At 40.6% G+C, this 16,209-nt stretch overlaps 1 protein-coding gene across 6 annotated transcripts in view; it reads left to right on the top strand.

The window, feature by feature from the left end:
• INO80D (INO80 complex subunit D) overlaps nt 1-16,209 on the top strand; it is a 66,372-nt gene that overhangs the window by 34,520 nt on the left and 15,643 nt on the right. For all 6 annotated transcript variants that reach the window (XM_045806568.2, XM_045806564.2, XM_045806562.2 and 3 more), the window contains 3 exons: nt 4,246-4,470; nt 10,592-10,701; nt 12,250-12,383. In XM_045806568.2, the coding sequence (XP_045662524.1) occupies nt 4,246-4,470; nt 10,592-10,701; nt 12,250-12,383 (469 nt within the window). The remainder of the gene's footprint in view (nt 1-4,245; nt 4,471-10,591; nt 10,702-12,249; nt 12,384-16,209) is intronic.

Raw genomic sequence — 16,209 nt, 5'->3', positions numbered from 1 at the left:
TCATATTAGACATTGTATTTTTCATCTCTAGAAGTTTGATTAGATGCCAGACATTGTTAATTTTACTTATTTGATTCTGGTATTTTGTCTTCCTTTAAGAGCTTTGTTTGGGGACACAGTTATGTTACTTAGAAACGGCTTTCGAGGCTTGCTTTTTAAACGTTGTGAAATGGGGCCACGACAGCCTTTAGCGGAGGGCTCATTTTACCCCCACTACGGAGGCAGTCCGCTCCTGAGTGGTCTACCGAGTGCTCTGCAGGTTGCAGGTTTTTTCCCCTTGGATGGTGGGAACACAAACTATGCCTGCCCTGTGTGAGCTGCTGGGACTTGTCTGGCCTTCGCTTCTCACGTCGTTCCCCTGGCCTCGGGACCAGTACTCAAGTGAAGAACTGAGAGGAACCCTCTGTAGATCCTCAGAGTGCTGCTCTCTCTGCACCTCTCCCCTCCCCAGTGCTCTTGTCCTAATTGCAGCATTTCTGAGTTAGTCAGATGTGGATGAGCACGCAGAATGAATATCTTGTGTCCGAAATACAATTGTGAGGTATGGGCTAGAGAACAAGCTTGCGTCTTCAGTATTTAAGTGATGTTGAAGTTAGGAAAATGAAGGAGAATTTCCATACATGAAGTGAGGACTGGGAAAAGAAAGAGGAAAGAAGAAAATGAGGACAATAACGGGAGGAAGCAAGGAAGTAGAAAGTTTGAGGATGAAAGGAAAAGAAGAATAAATTGGTTTTGTTGCAGAAGAGAGGTCTAGTAAGATCGGATTGAAAAATAATTGTTGCATTCCTACATTAATTAACCCAGATTGAATATGTTTTTGCCTCTAAGATCATTAATAAGATTTTCCTGTAATTCTCCTTGTGTCATATTGTCCTTCTTAATAAGTTTTTGGTGTCAAGTTTAGGTTAGCTTTATTAAAAGAATATTCCCTTGGGGTACCTGGGTGGCTTAGTTGGTTAATTGTCAGACTCTTGATTTTGGCTCAGGTCATGATCTTGGAGTCATGGGATCAAACCCTGCATTGGGCTCCATGCTCAGTGTGGAGTCAGCTGGAGATTCTCTCTCCCTCTGCCCTGCCCCCTGCTTATGTGCTCTCTCTCTAATAAATAAATAAAATCTTTTTTTTTTTTTAAAGAATATTCCCCTCTTTTCTGACATCTGGAATATTTTGTATGTGATTCAAATTATTTTTTTTTTTTTTGAGTATTGCTAGAGCTCATGGTAATAAAACTGTTTAGGCCAGGAGTTTTTTGCATGTGTGTATTTAATAAGTGATTTAATTTTAGTTAATGGTTATAGGTTTCTGTATCTAATAATAATTTAACCTGTGCTTACATAGTGATTTCGGATAGGTCATTTCTTTTCGTCTCTTCTCAACTTAGGAGATAGGTGAGCCAGCGCTCTGATTTTACAGATGAGGAAAGCAGCATACTGAGAATGCTGTAGGTGGCAGGCCTGTCACTGCTGGTATATCATGGCCACTGGCCTTTCTCTCCCGCAGCGTGACTCTTCCTCCACGACCAGGTGTGAATGAAGTACGAGTATTGCAGAAGTGGGAGGCGCGTTGGAGATTTTCTAGTTAAGGGCCATGCCGGGGGTGGTCTGTGGACCTGTGCAGGTCTGCAAACGGCTTGTTACTGGTCCGCAGTAAGATCAGCATGGAACTTCTGCGTGAGCTTTGAAAATTGCATCATCATGGTGGAGCACGCGTCCACATCCAGGCGCATCTTTCCAGCCTCTGTCAGCCTGAGAACTGCAGATCTGGTCTGTCCTGCCGCCATAATAGATTCTTCTCAAGTAACAGCTCTGGCAAGTGGCTGTCTGCGTGAGCTTTACTCTCCCTTTACAACTTGCAGTTTCTCCTCTCTTTCATTTCATTCTCCTAGTTAACGCAAGTTCAAAGTCATTGAGTCATTATTGACTTTCTTATCCTTCATATCCAGTCACCAAATTGAGTTAATTCTTTTATGATAATGGCCCTTACAGGTCTTGTTCTTTGTATTATCTCTGTGGCTTTTTACTCACAGCCCCTCCCCTGTCCTACAGTTGCTGGTTGTTGGCTCTGAAGTCTGTATTCCTTCCGTCGCTGTGCTCCTCTTTATCATTTCCAACGGTTTTTCCCACTGCTGCCTTTGATACCTCATCTGTACTTTACATTTCTTACGTCTGAAATGGAATTTATGTCCTGCCCCAGATCTGCTCGTGTTCCTGTTCTCGGGGCTTCACGGACGGAAACGGCCGTGTGATCATCGTCCCTCGCATCCTCCCGTCCCAGTTGGCGAGGTCTGCAGCCCCACGGCTGCCGCCCTGGTGTGGGTTCTTGTTACCTGTTGCCTGGAGTTCTATAGTAATTTCCTCCCTGCCCTCTTCCCTGTCTCTTCCTCACTTCTGCCTGCCGACAGTGCCATCTTGCCCGTGCACGGCTCTGTTACTGCTGTCTGTTTTCTTCAGACTCCACGAGGTTCTTCACTGCTGGCAGAATAAAAGCAGAACACTGCTTTCATCTACTGTTTAGGTTTAGAAAGTTTGCCTTACCCACCGTGCTCCCCTGTGGACGCCCCATCTTAGCCAAAGTGAGCTACTTAGTACTTGCTGTTCCCTGTCCTGTCCATCTCTGAAGCCTGGCTTCTATTCCTTTATCCTTGTGAGGTACCCTTTTTCTTCTCTTCAAATTCTAGCCTTTCTTCACTTCAGTTCTGCTGGCATCTCCTCTACAAATTCTCTCATCCAGCAGTCTTGTTGGTGAACTTTAATAGCTCTTGGGCCATATCTATACCTGTCTCTCTCTCTCTGCCTCACATTGAAGATATTTATAGTACCTGCCGGCTCGACCAGAACTCCCGAATGGAATCCTGCTATGGGACTTCAGGGAACAATTGAAAATAAAGATTCCTGGGCCCCATTCCATGGAAATTCTGGTTCAGTAGATCTAGGCTGGGTCTCGGGATCTCAAACTAGAAAAAGCTCCTAGATTTTGCTGAATGAAGGTCAGATATTTGAATCATTGGTCATCCTGCCCCACGGTTTTAGTTACTGATTCGATCGTCTTTTGAATTAACTTTGGGGATACGTTTATCTTGTCTAAACTGCATTGCAAACTGCTTAAATTTTTTTCTCCTTTGTAATACTCAACGTAATCGACAACAGCAAATGTTGAATGTTAAATAAATGAAAAGATTGAAGTAAGATCCTTCAATTGGCATATTTTTAGTAGCTACTGTACTGAAGAGAACATGTTTCTTAGGACTTACTTCTTAGACTAGATATTTGCAGAGTAGGGGTTCCTGGCTGGCTAAGTCCCTCAAAGTGTCTGCCTTTGGCTCAGCTCATGATCCTAGAGGCCTGGGATTGAGCTCAGCAGGGAGTCGCTTCTCCTTCTCCCTCTGCCCCTGCCCCCCACTCATGTTCTCTCTCCCTCGCTCTGCCCCCCCAATAAATTTTTTAAAAATCTTCAAAAAGGATATCTCCTTTGTTGCTTTTTTTTTTTAGATTTTTTTTTTTTTTTTAATTTATTTGACAGAGACAGCCAGCGAGAGAGGGAACACAAGCAGGGGGAGTGGGAGAGGAAGAAGCAGGCTCCCAGCAGAGGAGCCCGATGTGGGACTCGATCCCGGAACGCCAGGATCACGCCCTGAGCCGAAGGCAGACGCTTTAACGACTGCGCTACCCAGGCGCTCCAGGATATCTCCTTTGTTAAAAAAAATAATAAATAATACTGTAGAATGATTGTGACCCCTACAATCAACATTCTGTAAGTGCTTAGCAAGAAAAGGGTAGTTAAAAGCAGTGCATCTAAAAGGGCAGCTCTTTGATAAGGCACTGTTGGAATTCACTGCTCTATTTCTGGTATGACCTATCTTTTATGAAATTATGCTGAGTGCTTCCTCATAACTGCCATGTCGTTTACTCAGACTTTTTAGTAAGCAAAGGTAAAGAAATTGTTTTCTTCCTGAGAACCCCTAGTCACTTAAAATTTGGAAGACCCTGGCGCATGTGTCCAGCTCTGACGTGCTGAGAACTGAAGCCGCTGAAAGCACTGGGTAGTCTCTGCTGCCTTACGTATTGTCGAAATATGGTACTTACTTTCAGCTCTCCTGGAATTCTCCTCTAATTTCATAAAGTGTGTGCTCACCTGCCACCAGTTTTAACCCTGTGCATCCGACCAGCTTCCTGACCTGCCTTTCCCCTCTCTAAACCGAGCCTCACGTTTGATCAGTTTCTCCCTTCTCTCCCTGCCCTTTCCAGGTCAGATGACGATGATACGGAGAGTAGGAGCTCCAGGGTGACCCAACTTTGCACTTACTTTCAGCAGAAATATAAGCACCTCTGCCGCCTGGAGCGGGCAGAATCTCGTCAAAAGAAATGCCGGCACACGTTTAGGAAAGCTTTGCTGCAGGCGGCCAGCCGAGAGCCAGAGTGTACTGGTCAGTTAATGCAGGAGCTGCAGAGAGCCGCGTGCAGCCGAACCAGGTGAGAGCCCCGGGCGGCCACCTGCCCCTGTTTTCTCTGGGTTCTGACGGGATCGTTGAGGCACGGTGGGCAGCGGGCATTTAAGCCTGGAAGGTTGAAGCGTTGCATTTTGCTTTTGTGGGCTCGGATAAAGTTTTACATCACGTGGCAAGAGAACATCGCCACGAGCTGTCAGTAAAAGCATTGCTGTCGCTTTGCCAGAGTGTGACTAGAATTTACTCAGTAAAGTATTTGAGAATGCCACCTGCCTTAAAAAAAACAAAAACACAATGCTTAGAAATTTCGTGTATTGTTTAAAAGTAATATTCACAGTTGTTTTACTACAGAAATAGTATTTTACATTTTTTACTTATATTTTAAAAAATTTCTTTCCAACATGTATTCTGTTAATATTTCCATTATCCCGTAGTATGTCTTCAGAATACTTTATTACATTGCATTTCTTTGAAGGAAAAAAATCTTTTCTGTTTATATTATAGTCGAGGTATTTGCTTGTTGTAAATTTGAGAAATATAGGAAAGGGAGGGTAGTTTCCATAATATCACCATGCACAGAACAGAGAATGAGCACTGTGAACATTTGATTGTCACCTTCCAGTCTTTTTTCTTCGTGTGTGTGTGTGTGTGTGTGTGTGTGTGTGTGTGTGAAATCTCCAGGGAGCCATGTATTTGTATTAAAAAGCAAAATTGAGATCATGCCATATGTATATTTTATTTCCGACTTTTTCCCATGTAACATTGAATTATGACCATTTTCTCATGATACTGATTCTTTAAAACATGAATTTAATGGCTTCGTAATATGGATGTCAGTCCTTGGACTTTATTTATTTTATGTATGTATTTAAGTGAAACTGGGTCTAAACTGTTTTAAGAGCTATATGTCCAGTTTTTTTCCCTTAAAAATACATCATAGCCATTCCCCTATGTTCTTAAAAATTGTTTTGAAAGCATGGTTTATAATGTGTGCATATTGTTTTATTGACTGAAAATCCGTATATTGGACATGGTAGAAGTTACCTGATATTTCAATGAAGAAATTTTGGTGTTATTATTTTGGAAATTAGTTTAGGTGGTGAAAACTTAAATCATAGTTACTTATTTAGGTTATGTACCTTTTAAAAATACTAGCTTAAGGGGCGCCTGGATGGCTCAGTTGGTTAAGTGTCTGCCTTCGGCTCTGGTCATGTTCCTGGGATCATTGGGCTCCCTGCAGGGAGTCTGCTTCTCCTTCTACCTCTGCCCCTCCTCTGCTTCCGCGCTCTCTCTCTCAAATAAATAAATAAAATCTTCTTTAAAAAAATACTAGCTTAACTGAATTAAAATTTCCCCAAATCTCTTCATATTTAATTGAGAAAATAATTTTCAAATTTAGAAGGCATAGTTCTTTCTTTCTTTCTTTCTTTCTTTCTTTCTTTCTTTCTTTCTTTCTTTCTTTTGGATTTTATTTATTTATTTGAGAGAGAGAGAGAGCACAAATAGAGAGGAGGGGCAGAGGGAGAGGGAGAAGCAGGCTCCCCGCTGTGCAGGGCTGGATCCCAGGACCCAAAGATCATGACCTGAGCTGAAGGCAAAGGCTTAACTGACTGAGCCACCCAGGCACCCCAGAAGGCATAGTTTTTTATGGAGTTTATTATTTCACACTTTCTACTTACTATTTTTTTCAGGTAACAACCTTGAGATATACACACACACATTCTTAGGGGTTTGTATGCCAAAATATTAGCAGTGGCTATCTCTAGAGGGTGGGATTATTGATAAAGTTTTAAAAAATTAGTAATCTGTATATTCTAATTTTTCTGTAGTGATCTTGAGTCACTGAGGAAAAAAGTTTAAAACAAACTAAAAAAAAATAACCTTTGCTTTATAGCCTCTGATCATATTTTTTACATACCTATATATTTTTTGAAATTTTGTTTTACTTTTACATATTTTGGTTTTCGTTTTATTTGTTATAAAAAAAATAACCTGTATTTCAGTTGTGAATATCAGAAAAATACTATGCCCATAAGAGTTTTCTGCTGCTTGGCATATTTAGGGTTGTTTGAAACTTTGTATGTGTGTCTAATATACCTGTGTAATGATTTCTGCCTTCAGTATATTTCCTCACTCTAAGAGCCCCCACCCCTGTGTAGGGGGAAAGGTAGTGTCTGTTCTAGAACATCCTTTAAGTCTTAGCTTACTTAGAGACTTGACTTTTCTCATAGAAACATTCCCAGGTGCCACTATGTTAGGTGCCCTGATTGTATATGCTTATTGTTCTCTGCACTTTGCTTCATTGTGGAATTGTATACTAATATTTCTGTCACGCTAGACAGTCTTTTTTTTTTATTTTTAACATTTTATTTATTTTGAGGGAGAGAGAGCACAAGCTGAGGGGGGCTGTGGGGAGCAGAGGGAGAGGGAGAAGCAGACTTCCTGCTGAGCAGGGAGCCCGCCCAGGGTTGGATCCCAGGACCCCGGGATCATGACCTGAGCCCAAGGCAGACGCTTAACCAACAGAGCCACCCAGGCACCCCAAGCTAGACAGTCATTTTTGTGAAGACAGGAACAGTGTACATTTTGTTCTTAAATCTCCAGTATTGATGAACAAATGGATAGAATTAAATAAGTGAAGAGACTTTAGTTCTCTTATTTGTTGAAAGAATTCACTTGGTTTGACATAGGTTTTAAAGTAATGATAGCTAACCTTTGCATTAGATAATGCTCTCAAGTGTACAGTTTCAGCAGACTTTAGTTTTGTCCAGCACGAAGCAGTCTGTATATGTAGAGCGTTGTATACATTGAATCTAGTACGTTATTATGACCTTGTCAAAGATGTAAGTAAGGGACTGTACTCTCAGTTTGGGACAATTCAGTATTTGTGTAGAAAACTCTATCTATGATTTTTAACTGGTAACTGGCAGAATCAGTCCCTCCCTTTTTTTTTTCAAAACATTTCCCAAACCACCATTAGTGATTTAAAAAAAAAAAATCGCGATAATTAACTATTACTAAACAAATACCAAGATGAACTCTAATATTCAGTTCTCAAATTTATTTGATGTCATTTGTTCATGTCACTCATGATTAGTAAAAAGTTTATTGCCCGGTGCCTCACTGATAATCGTTTAACAATGAGCCCTAATCATTTGTTGATGATTGATAGCTTACTACCTTACATTATATTTTAGGCTCATAAAAGTCAGCTGTCAGTTGGATAGATGCCCCCTATTTCTTTGCTTCCAAAGACTAGTTCCGCAAAAGACATTTAAAAAATTGCTTTTAGATGTTTTAGAAGTTAAAACTTCAATGGCTGCCTTTTAATAGGTACCCTTTAACATACAGTTGGATCTAAACTGAATAACATTATTCTTTCTCATCTAATAGCTTTGTGACATATATTGGTGAATATGTGGAATAAACCACTGAAATAGCTTAACTATGTTAACTCAAACCTAAGTATCTTGTAGCCGACAATCCTATAGAGACTAGTGTTTGTGTAGAGACTTTATTGTAAAAGGGGGATCTAATCATACAAAAGGCAAGCTTGTACTAGGTGTTTTCACATTAAAAACATCAAAATGTTTTGGTAATTCTCCCTTTGTTTTGTTGGGATTATTCAGATAATAAAAATCCATCTAACATCAGGTATTTTTACCTTAATTATCCAGGGGGGGATTGAAATTCTGACTTTGAGTTTATTTTTCTGTTTAAGAGGTAGATTGGTGGGGCGCCTGGGTGGCTCAGTCATTAAGCGTTTCCCTTCGGCTTAGGGTGTGATCCCACAGTCCTGGGATCGAGCCCCGCATCGGGCGCCTCCACTGGGAGCCTGCTTCTTCCCCTCCCACTTCCCCTGCCTGTGTTTCTTCTCTCGCTGGCTGTCTCTCTCTCTGTCAAATAAATAAATAAAAAATCTTAAAAAAAAACAAAAAAAAACGAGGGGCGCCTGGGTGGCACAGCGGTTAAGCGTCTGCCTTCGGCTCAGGGCGTGATCCCGGCGTTCCGGGATCGAGCCCCACATCGGGCTCCTCCGCTGGGAGCCTGCTTCTTCCTCTCCCACTCCCCCTGCTTGTGTTCCCTCTCTCGCTGGCTGTCTCTCTCTCTGTCAAATAAATAAATAAAAAATCTTAAAAAAAAAAAAAAAAAAACGAGGGGCGCCTGGGTGGCACAGCGGTTAAGCGTCTGCCTTCGGCTCAGGGCGTGATCCCGGCGTTCCGGGATCGAGCCCCACATCGGGCTCCTCCGCTGGGAGCCTGCTTCTTCCTCTCCCACTCCCCCTGCTTGTGTTCCCTCTCTCGCTGGCTGTCTCTATCTCTGTCAAATAAATAAATAAAATCTTAAAAAAAAAAAAAAAAAGAGATAGATTGGTGAGTTGGAACATATCAGCAATTTTACAGAATGAAATCGGTAGTTCCCTTCGAAGTCTAGGATAAAGAAAAACGAGGGAATGTGTTGGACACGAGGGTTGGTAAGTGGCTGAGCAGGTTGTTGAAGTGTTCCCCAAGAATAATCCGTTCAGTATAGAGAGCTGCCTTCTGTTTAAATCTAGACCAAGAGAATTGGGGTAAGCTGCCACAACAGTACAGCTTATTTTTTGATATCGTATATCCTTTTTACAGACCTACGTTAAGGGCCCACTTCCCCACCCTTAATTAAAGCAGCTTCAGTGGCAGCAGCTAGTTCTCTAACGTTAGAGTAGAAAGTGTATTCAGATTTTCTGTAAATTCATATGTAATTTGGGTTCTATATGACCTTCTAATCAGTGTAAATCATTTTACTGAAACCCTTAGAAGCAATTCAAAAGATACTTTATTTTTGATGCCTGACGTGTGATTCAGTATATTATACGTAGATTCTTTTTCTACCCTCAGATGCGTGTGAAGTCCTACCAGTTTGTCATGCTTCAGAGAGTCAAATGACACAGGACAGTTTCTGTACTTCTAAGAACTTGAATATTAATTATTTTTATTTTTTAATGTTTGTATTAACTGTGGAAAGATCCACAAACTAATAAAATGAATACTTACTACAGAGGGAGTTAGAACTGGCAAAGTGGAACAAGGGTAGGTAGAAAGGAGACACTCTGTTGCCTAGCTTTTTTTCTTTGGTTTTTCTGGAACCATGTGAACACATTGCCTACTCATGAATTTAAAAACAAGAATCAAGGGGCGCCTGGGTGGCGTAGTCGTTAAGCGTCCCTTCGGCTCAGGGCGTGATCCCAGCGTTCTGGGATCAAGCCCCACATCAGGCTCCTCTACTGGGAGCCTGCTTCTTCCCCTCCCACTCCCCCTGCTTGTGTTCCCTCTCTCACTGGCTGTCTCTATCTCTGTCAAATAAATAAATAAAATCTTTAAAAAAAAAAAAAACAAGAATCAAATATTTAAATATTGAATATATAGAGTCGAGATAACATTTAATGAAAGATGGAGTTGCACATATTTTAAAAAGTTTAAAAGATATACCCAAAATGAGTTCGTTTTGGAAGATGAGAGCAAATCAACCACATCTGCATGTCATTTCCCCCCGTTCTTCCTTTATCTGATCAAGTTTTTGCCCATTTACTGTTTAGCAGCTTCACATGACCAAAATCTAATGAGGATAATAATACCAGTAACTAACAACCACTGACCATTTACTAGGTATTAAACTACCTACTAGATATGATAAGTATTTTAGATGTGTTGTATTTCTTGGTGCTTACCTGTCGGCCAGAGGTACTCTGATCTCCACTTTATAGGTGAGGAAGTTGAGGCTTCCTTGCTTCCTTGCTAACCTAACTTGCCCAAGGTCACACAGCTAGGAAGAGGTAGAGCTGAGATTCACAATTAGGTCTGATAAATCTAATCTCCTGTTCGTCACGTTTTGTCTACTCGCTGCCTCTTTGTGAAGTAAAAGGAACCAAAATATCACTTAAGAAAGAAAAAACAGGCATAGTTAAAATGGATTATAGTAAAATTATTTGTTTTGTCAGTAGATGGGGAAATACTGGAACTGGTCATTGTAACTCATAGTGACCTTTTATTTAAAGAATGTAGAAAGGTAAAATGTTGGTGTTACAACCTGCCAGCCTAGTGTCGAAAAGTTGCTCTGGATCCTTAAAGCATTTTTTAAAAATTAATTTTGTCTCTTTGCTTCCTTAGCATAAGCCGGACCAAGTTGAGGGAGGCGGAGCCCGCAGCCTGCAGTGGAAGTGTGAAGGGTGAACGGTGCCCTAACAAAGCCCTTCCATTCACCAGACATTGTTTCCAGCGTATCCTCTTCACCGAATTACGTGTGCATGGAAAAGTAGTAAATCATTCGGGGCTAGTAATTCATTCTTAAGCCAAATGAATGACTTTTGAAATCCGAACTACTTAATGTTTAAAATGTTGATATAATTTCTCATTTTCATGATGTCTTCTGGATAGTTTTTTCCCCGCTTCTATCATTGTGATTCTTTATTCAGGAATTACATCAGAATCTGCAAAATTGATAGAAAGTAGCAGATTCTTCTGGTGGCCGTCACTTAATTAAAAGAAATCTTGTTTTGCAGTGGTTCTGCGTGGCTTCTAGGAAGCAACTGTAACACTCATTGATGGAGAAATCGAATCATATTATTCAGAAACTGGTTTTAGTCTTCCAAGAAGGTTAGGTAGTTTTACAGTGTGCCTTTTGCTATTTGTATTGAGTGTAGTGCTGATTTGAAATGAAAGAACGATAAACATCACTGACTCGGAAAGAAGATCATTAAGACAGAATATACTTGAGGAAAACCTGTGGTAAAGGGCTTCAGGCTGGTTATGAAATCTTATTACTCTCACTTTTATTAAACATTTAAAATTGAGTAGCATTTAAAAAATTTATATAGTAGCAATTACTTGCTCTTCTTTATTATCTTTGACTTTTGGCCCTCCTTTCTGTTCTTGGCATTAAATTTTCACAACTATTTCAGCAGCACTTTCTATGCAGTAAAGGTTTTATAAATAGCCTTAACTATAAAAGTGTAAAGGAAAAACAGGTACTTCCTTGATAGGTATAAAGTACGTCTTGAGGAAACGTAGCTAGGGGCTAAAAGTTTGGACATTCAAAAATGTTGATGAAGTAAAGCTGATGTTTCAGTTTTAATGATAAAGTTTTGATCTAGAAGTAATTTTTCGTAAGTTGTAAGTTCGAGTTTTGTGTTGGAAATGGGAAATGAAAAGTCATATTTGGATAGATGAGTTTTTATAATTATATCTTAAAATTCTTATTCTTCTTGATGAGGATTATATGTGAAAGTTTTCCTTAAAAGAAAGTGGTATTTCTTACCATTATAGTGGAACTTCTAGGAGTTAGTGTGTTAAGAAGGAAACGACCCTGCTTTTTCCGAATAATAAAAATCAGAGTGTCCATAGAGGAGACTCATATTAGGAGAACCTTTAGCAAAATAGACTCCTTTAGAAGTATCTTCTGATAAATTCAACAGTTATCATTTCCCATATCAGTGGCTGGGTTGGATCTTCAGCTTTTATAGATAAGAAAATTTTAATACTTAGTTAACACAAATAAGGAAAGAAGCAGATTTTTTTCTTAAAGACTATTTGAGAGAGAGCATGCGTGCATGCAGTGAGGGAGAGGAAGAGAGAATCTCAAGCAGACTCTCCACTGAGCACGGAGCTTGATCCCATGACCCTGAGACCCCAGCCTGAGCCAAAACCAGGAGTTCAGTGCTTAACCAACTGTGCCACCGAGGCGCCCCAGAAGTGGATTTTATATAAAAATTGAAAACTTAAATAATTTCAGTTTCAGTGCATTATATTCCTAACTTTGAAAACCACAGATATCCTCTTGAACCGCTCTCAGCAGCTTTTCTCCAGTTGCACGGCCAAGTTTGCAGACGGACAGCAGTGCTCTGTGCCCGTGTTCGACATTACACACCAGACCCCTCTGTGTGAAGAACATGCCAAAAAAATGGTGAGTTCAGATTTTATTTTCTGCAGCAGAGACTTTGAAACTTTGGACAGCAATCCACAGTAGAAAGTATTTTTTAACTTAGTACAAACTGTGTATGTAAATATATATGTTACTATATAAGTATGTATATAATATATATATATATATATGCTGGTCATGATCCACTGAATTAATTTCATAGGCTCATTTAAAAAAAAAAAACTGTTCTAGAAGGTATTTAGAGTTACTTACCTCTGGTTATTTTGTTTATTATCTATCCCTATTCTATACCCCCCTTCTCCTTAAGGTACATTTTCTTATACTTCACAGATTTTTCAAGCTTTCTTTTCCCCATTTCTTTAGATTTTTGCTTTTTTATACACAATTTTGTGAATGTCTTAGATATTTGAAGAAATTTCAGCCAAAAGCCAGTTTTTTCTGTAATTAAGTACATTTTTACTGTTTTTCCCCAGATACTTGCTGAGTTCTGCTGTTTGCTAGGTAGTATGCAAGGTGTATGTATTAAAAAGCTGAGTGAGACCGTTCCTTCCCTCTGTAAGCATTTTGCAGTCTCAGGGGTGCGTCAGGGTAACTGAACGGCCATTGGACCAGGATTTAATAGCATAAGGCTGTGATCCTGGTGTTGCCACCGGCTAAATGGGTAACAAGGACTGTTAAGTTAAAAATCACAGCTGAGTATAGCAAACATTAGTAGCCCATCAGTCCCACAGTGAGAGGCTCACACTGGATGATAAAAACCGTACAAATCTCTGGGCTCTGCTTTCAGACGGTCTTGAATTCAAACACATTGTGCCAGCTTGACTGCTACCATTCTAGCCTTAGTTGTCCTCACCTTTGCCTGGATTACTATCATAGCTTCCTACCTGGTCTCCCTTCCTCCATGCCTTCCCACCCCCAGACATATTGTTCAAATAGCAGCCAGAGCAGGCTGTGTGTGTGTTCTACTTCCTTTGAGTTTGTATGCGTTGAAATTCACTCTTTTTGGTCCACAGTTCTCTGAGTTTGACAATACACACAGTTCTGTAGACGCCGCCAAAATCAAGATACGCCATTAACCCCCCCACATTCTCTTGTGCTGCCCCCCTGCATTCTACCCCTTCCTCTGTCTCCGCTGAAGTCTTCCTGCCCCTATAGTTTCAGATTTTCCAGAATGTCTTATAATTGGAATCCTACAGTAGGTGGCCGTGGGAGCAGGCCTTGGAGAATATACATGTGATCGTTTTAGTTTCTTGGTCAGAACCTTCCAGTGGCTTTCATCACATCCAGAATCCAATCCAAGATTCTCATCATGGCCTGTGAGACTTGCTGATCTGGTCTTCGCAGTCTCTCCAGCGGCACCGTGTACCTCCCTTCACCTTTGGAGTGCCAGCAACGTCAGCCTTCTTGCTGTGGCTTCAGCACTCTAAACTTGCTCCTACCTCATGGGCTTGGCACTTGTTTTTCTCTTTTCCTCCATTTCTGCATGCTTCGCTCCTTCATTCAGGTTTCCAATCACATGTCACTTTAGCAAAGAAGCTTCCATCTCCCCTCTACCCTGTCGTTTTTTATCCTCATACTCTACCTTGTTTTTCTTTCTAACATTGATATCAGCCTAGTATTATATTTTTTATTAATTAGTTTGTTAATTGCCAGTATCCCTCTACTAGAATGTAAATTTTACAAAGGCAGAAACATTGTTTGTTCATTGCTGTATCCCTGGTGCTTAGAACAAAGATGCTCAGTAAGTAATTGTTGAATAACAGTTAGACACGTGGCTGGGAAAGGTTGAGTTTTGGAATTAGGTTCAACCACTGGACAGAACAGCCATTGGTAGAAGAAGCTCAAGCTACAAGAAGTCCAGGTTGGCACACAGAACATGCTATTCGATGAGTAGGAACCCATACAACAGATGGTAAGTTAGTAAATGCAGTGTCCTGGCACGTACGTAGAAGGAGGGAGACAGTGAGCAAGTTGGGAGTGGATAGTGTAAGCAATGAACAGATGGCATGGGGAGAGCCTTGTAGGGCATGGGAGCTCCAGCTCTCCGGAGGAGCTACGTGGGCGACTACCTAGAGCATGGCAGGGCCTCAGTCAGGGGCAGTTCTGTGTGGAGTACCTGGCACATTGCCAACAACGTTGTTAGGCTACAAGGCATAAGCTTAGGAGAGTAAGACACACCTAGAACCAGACCTAGCCGGTACCGGAGTGTCTTGCAAGTAGGACATGGATATCGTGGGCTAGACAAACTCTCCTGCCTAAAGTCCACACTGGTCCTAGAGGGAGAGCCTGGGGTGGATGCTTAGCAGCCTGGTGGGTACCAGTGGTTGCTTAAACACTGTTGAATTAAACAGGGGATATAATAGAATAAAAATAGATCTCAAGTATTGAGCCAAAGAGCTGCAGACGCTGGGAAACAGCCTTTCTTTTTTTTGTTTGTTTGTTTTATAAATTTGTACATTTGTGACCTCAGAGGCTGTATTTGTGTTTAGATCCAGGTATTTGGCTAGTATTAAACTTTTGGATTTCCTGAATTGATATTTTAATTTTATTCTTTCTTGTCTTGAATTTGTTTGATTGTATTAATAACTAGTTTTAGATACTAGTTTTCAAACAACTATTGTTGGTACTCTTTATGTATTTAGTTATGAGTTCTTAATGAATTAATTAAATCAAAGATGACATCAATTGTAAAAACCACGATTGTTTTATATACCAAGAAATTTTTAAAAATGGGGCACAGTGCGTTTCTTACCACTTATTTGTTTTATATTTATCAAAATAGCTTCTTTAGACTTAATCAGGCATAGATTTTTATCTTTTCTAACGCTCCTGGTTTCCGCCGAATTACTTGATACAGGAAAGGCAAGGTTTTCTATGTACATCAGCTGTAACACAGTTTCGTCTACTTTGTGGTTATGTTCCTTTCTCATTTGGTTGTTGCTTTGCAAAAAAAAAAAAAAAAGGAATTGTGGTCAGATCTTCAATAATGAGTATTTGCTTCACTAATGACAGTTGTATACACTACTTCTCTTTGTGCTTTCGCACACGCGGTTTTTCCTCTTCATGTAAAACCAACAACGCACATGCCCTGACTCAAACAGCGACACTACCAAGAACTGTTACCGTCTTTGCACCTATGTAGGCAACGCCAGCAGCAGTTTAAGATGCCATGATTGTAAGACGCACCTCAGTTGCAGAGAGATTACAATGTGTATCTTGGAACTAACAAAACACAGTATTCAGATTGAAGGGTGGCAGCTGAAGAAAGCTGGTTATGTTGTCAATTTCTTGTTCTTCCTGGCTGGCTCTTCTCTGGAAGAACAGTTAATTGGAACTCACTTAATTGGAACAGTTTTAGAGCACTGCCATGGTCTTCTCTCTTTACCTTGCCTGCCTGGCCCGTGTCAGTGACTGGAAGGACTTCTGTGTTGTGATTTCTGAGGCCACATCTCCATCCCATTCTTTATCTCTTATACCAATTTCTATCTCCTGGGGTCATCGTCATACCTCAGATTGTGAGCCAGACTGAATTCCTTAACTTTTCTTCTGAATCCTTATTCTGTGTGTGCTCTGTTCCAACTAATGCTATCATCTAACAGTCAACGCTGGAAAGCTAGAGACGTCTTCACATGCTCTCTTCCTCATCCTCACCACATCTAAGGAGCTGTCAGATCTTGAGAATTCTGTCCCTACAGGCCTTGCTTTTCCATTCCCACTCACATTGCCCTTAGTCGTTTATCTTGTATTGACTGTTGAAGTGGCCCTCTGATTGGAAATAATGCCTCCCTCCACTTGCCTTTTCTGTCTGTCCCTTTATATTGCTACTGGCCTAGTTAATCCTTCCAAA

Source organism: Ursus americanus, chromosome 1 (genome assembly GCF_024610735.1).
Source record: "Ursus americanus isolate L20-20 chromosome 1, mUrsAme1.1.p, whole genome shotgun sequence".
Lineage (NCBI taxonomy): Eukaryota > Metazoa > Chordata > Mammalia > Carnivora > Ursidae > Ursus > Ursus americanus.
Note: the sequence above shows the minus strand (reverse complement) of the source record. Positions and strands in the feature narration are given on the sequence as shown.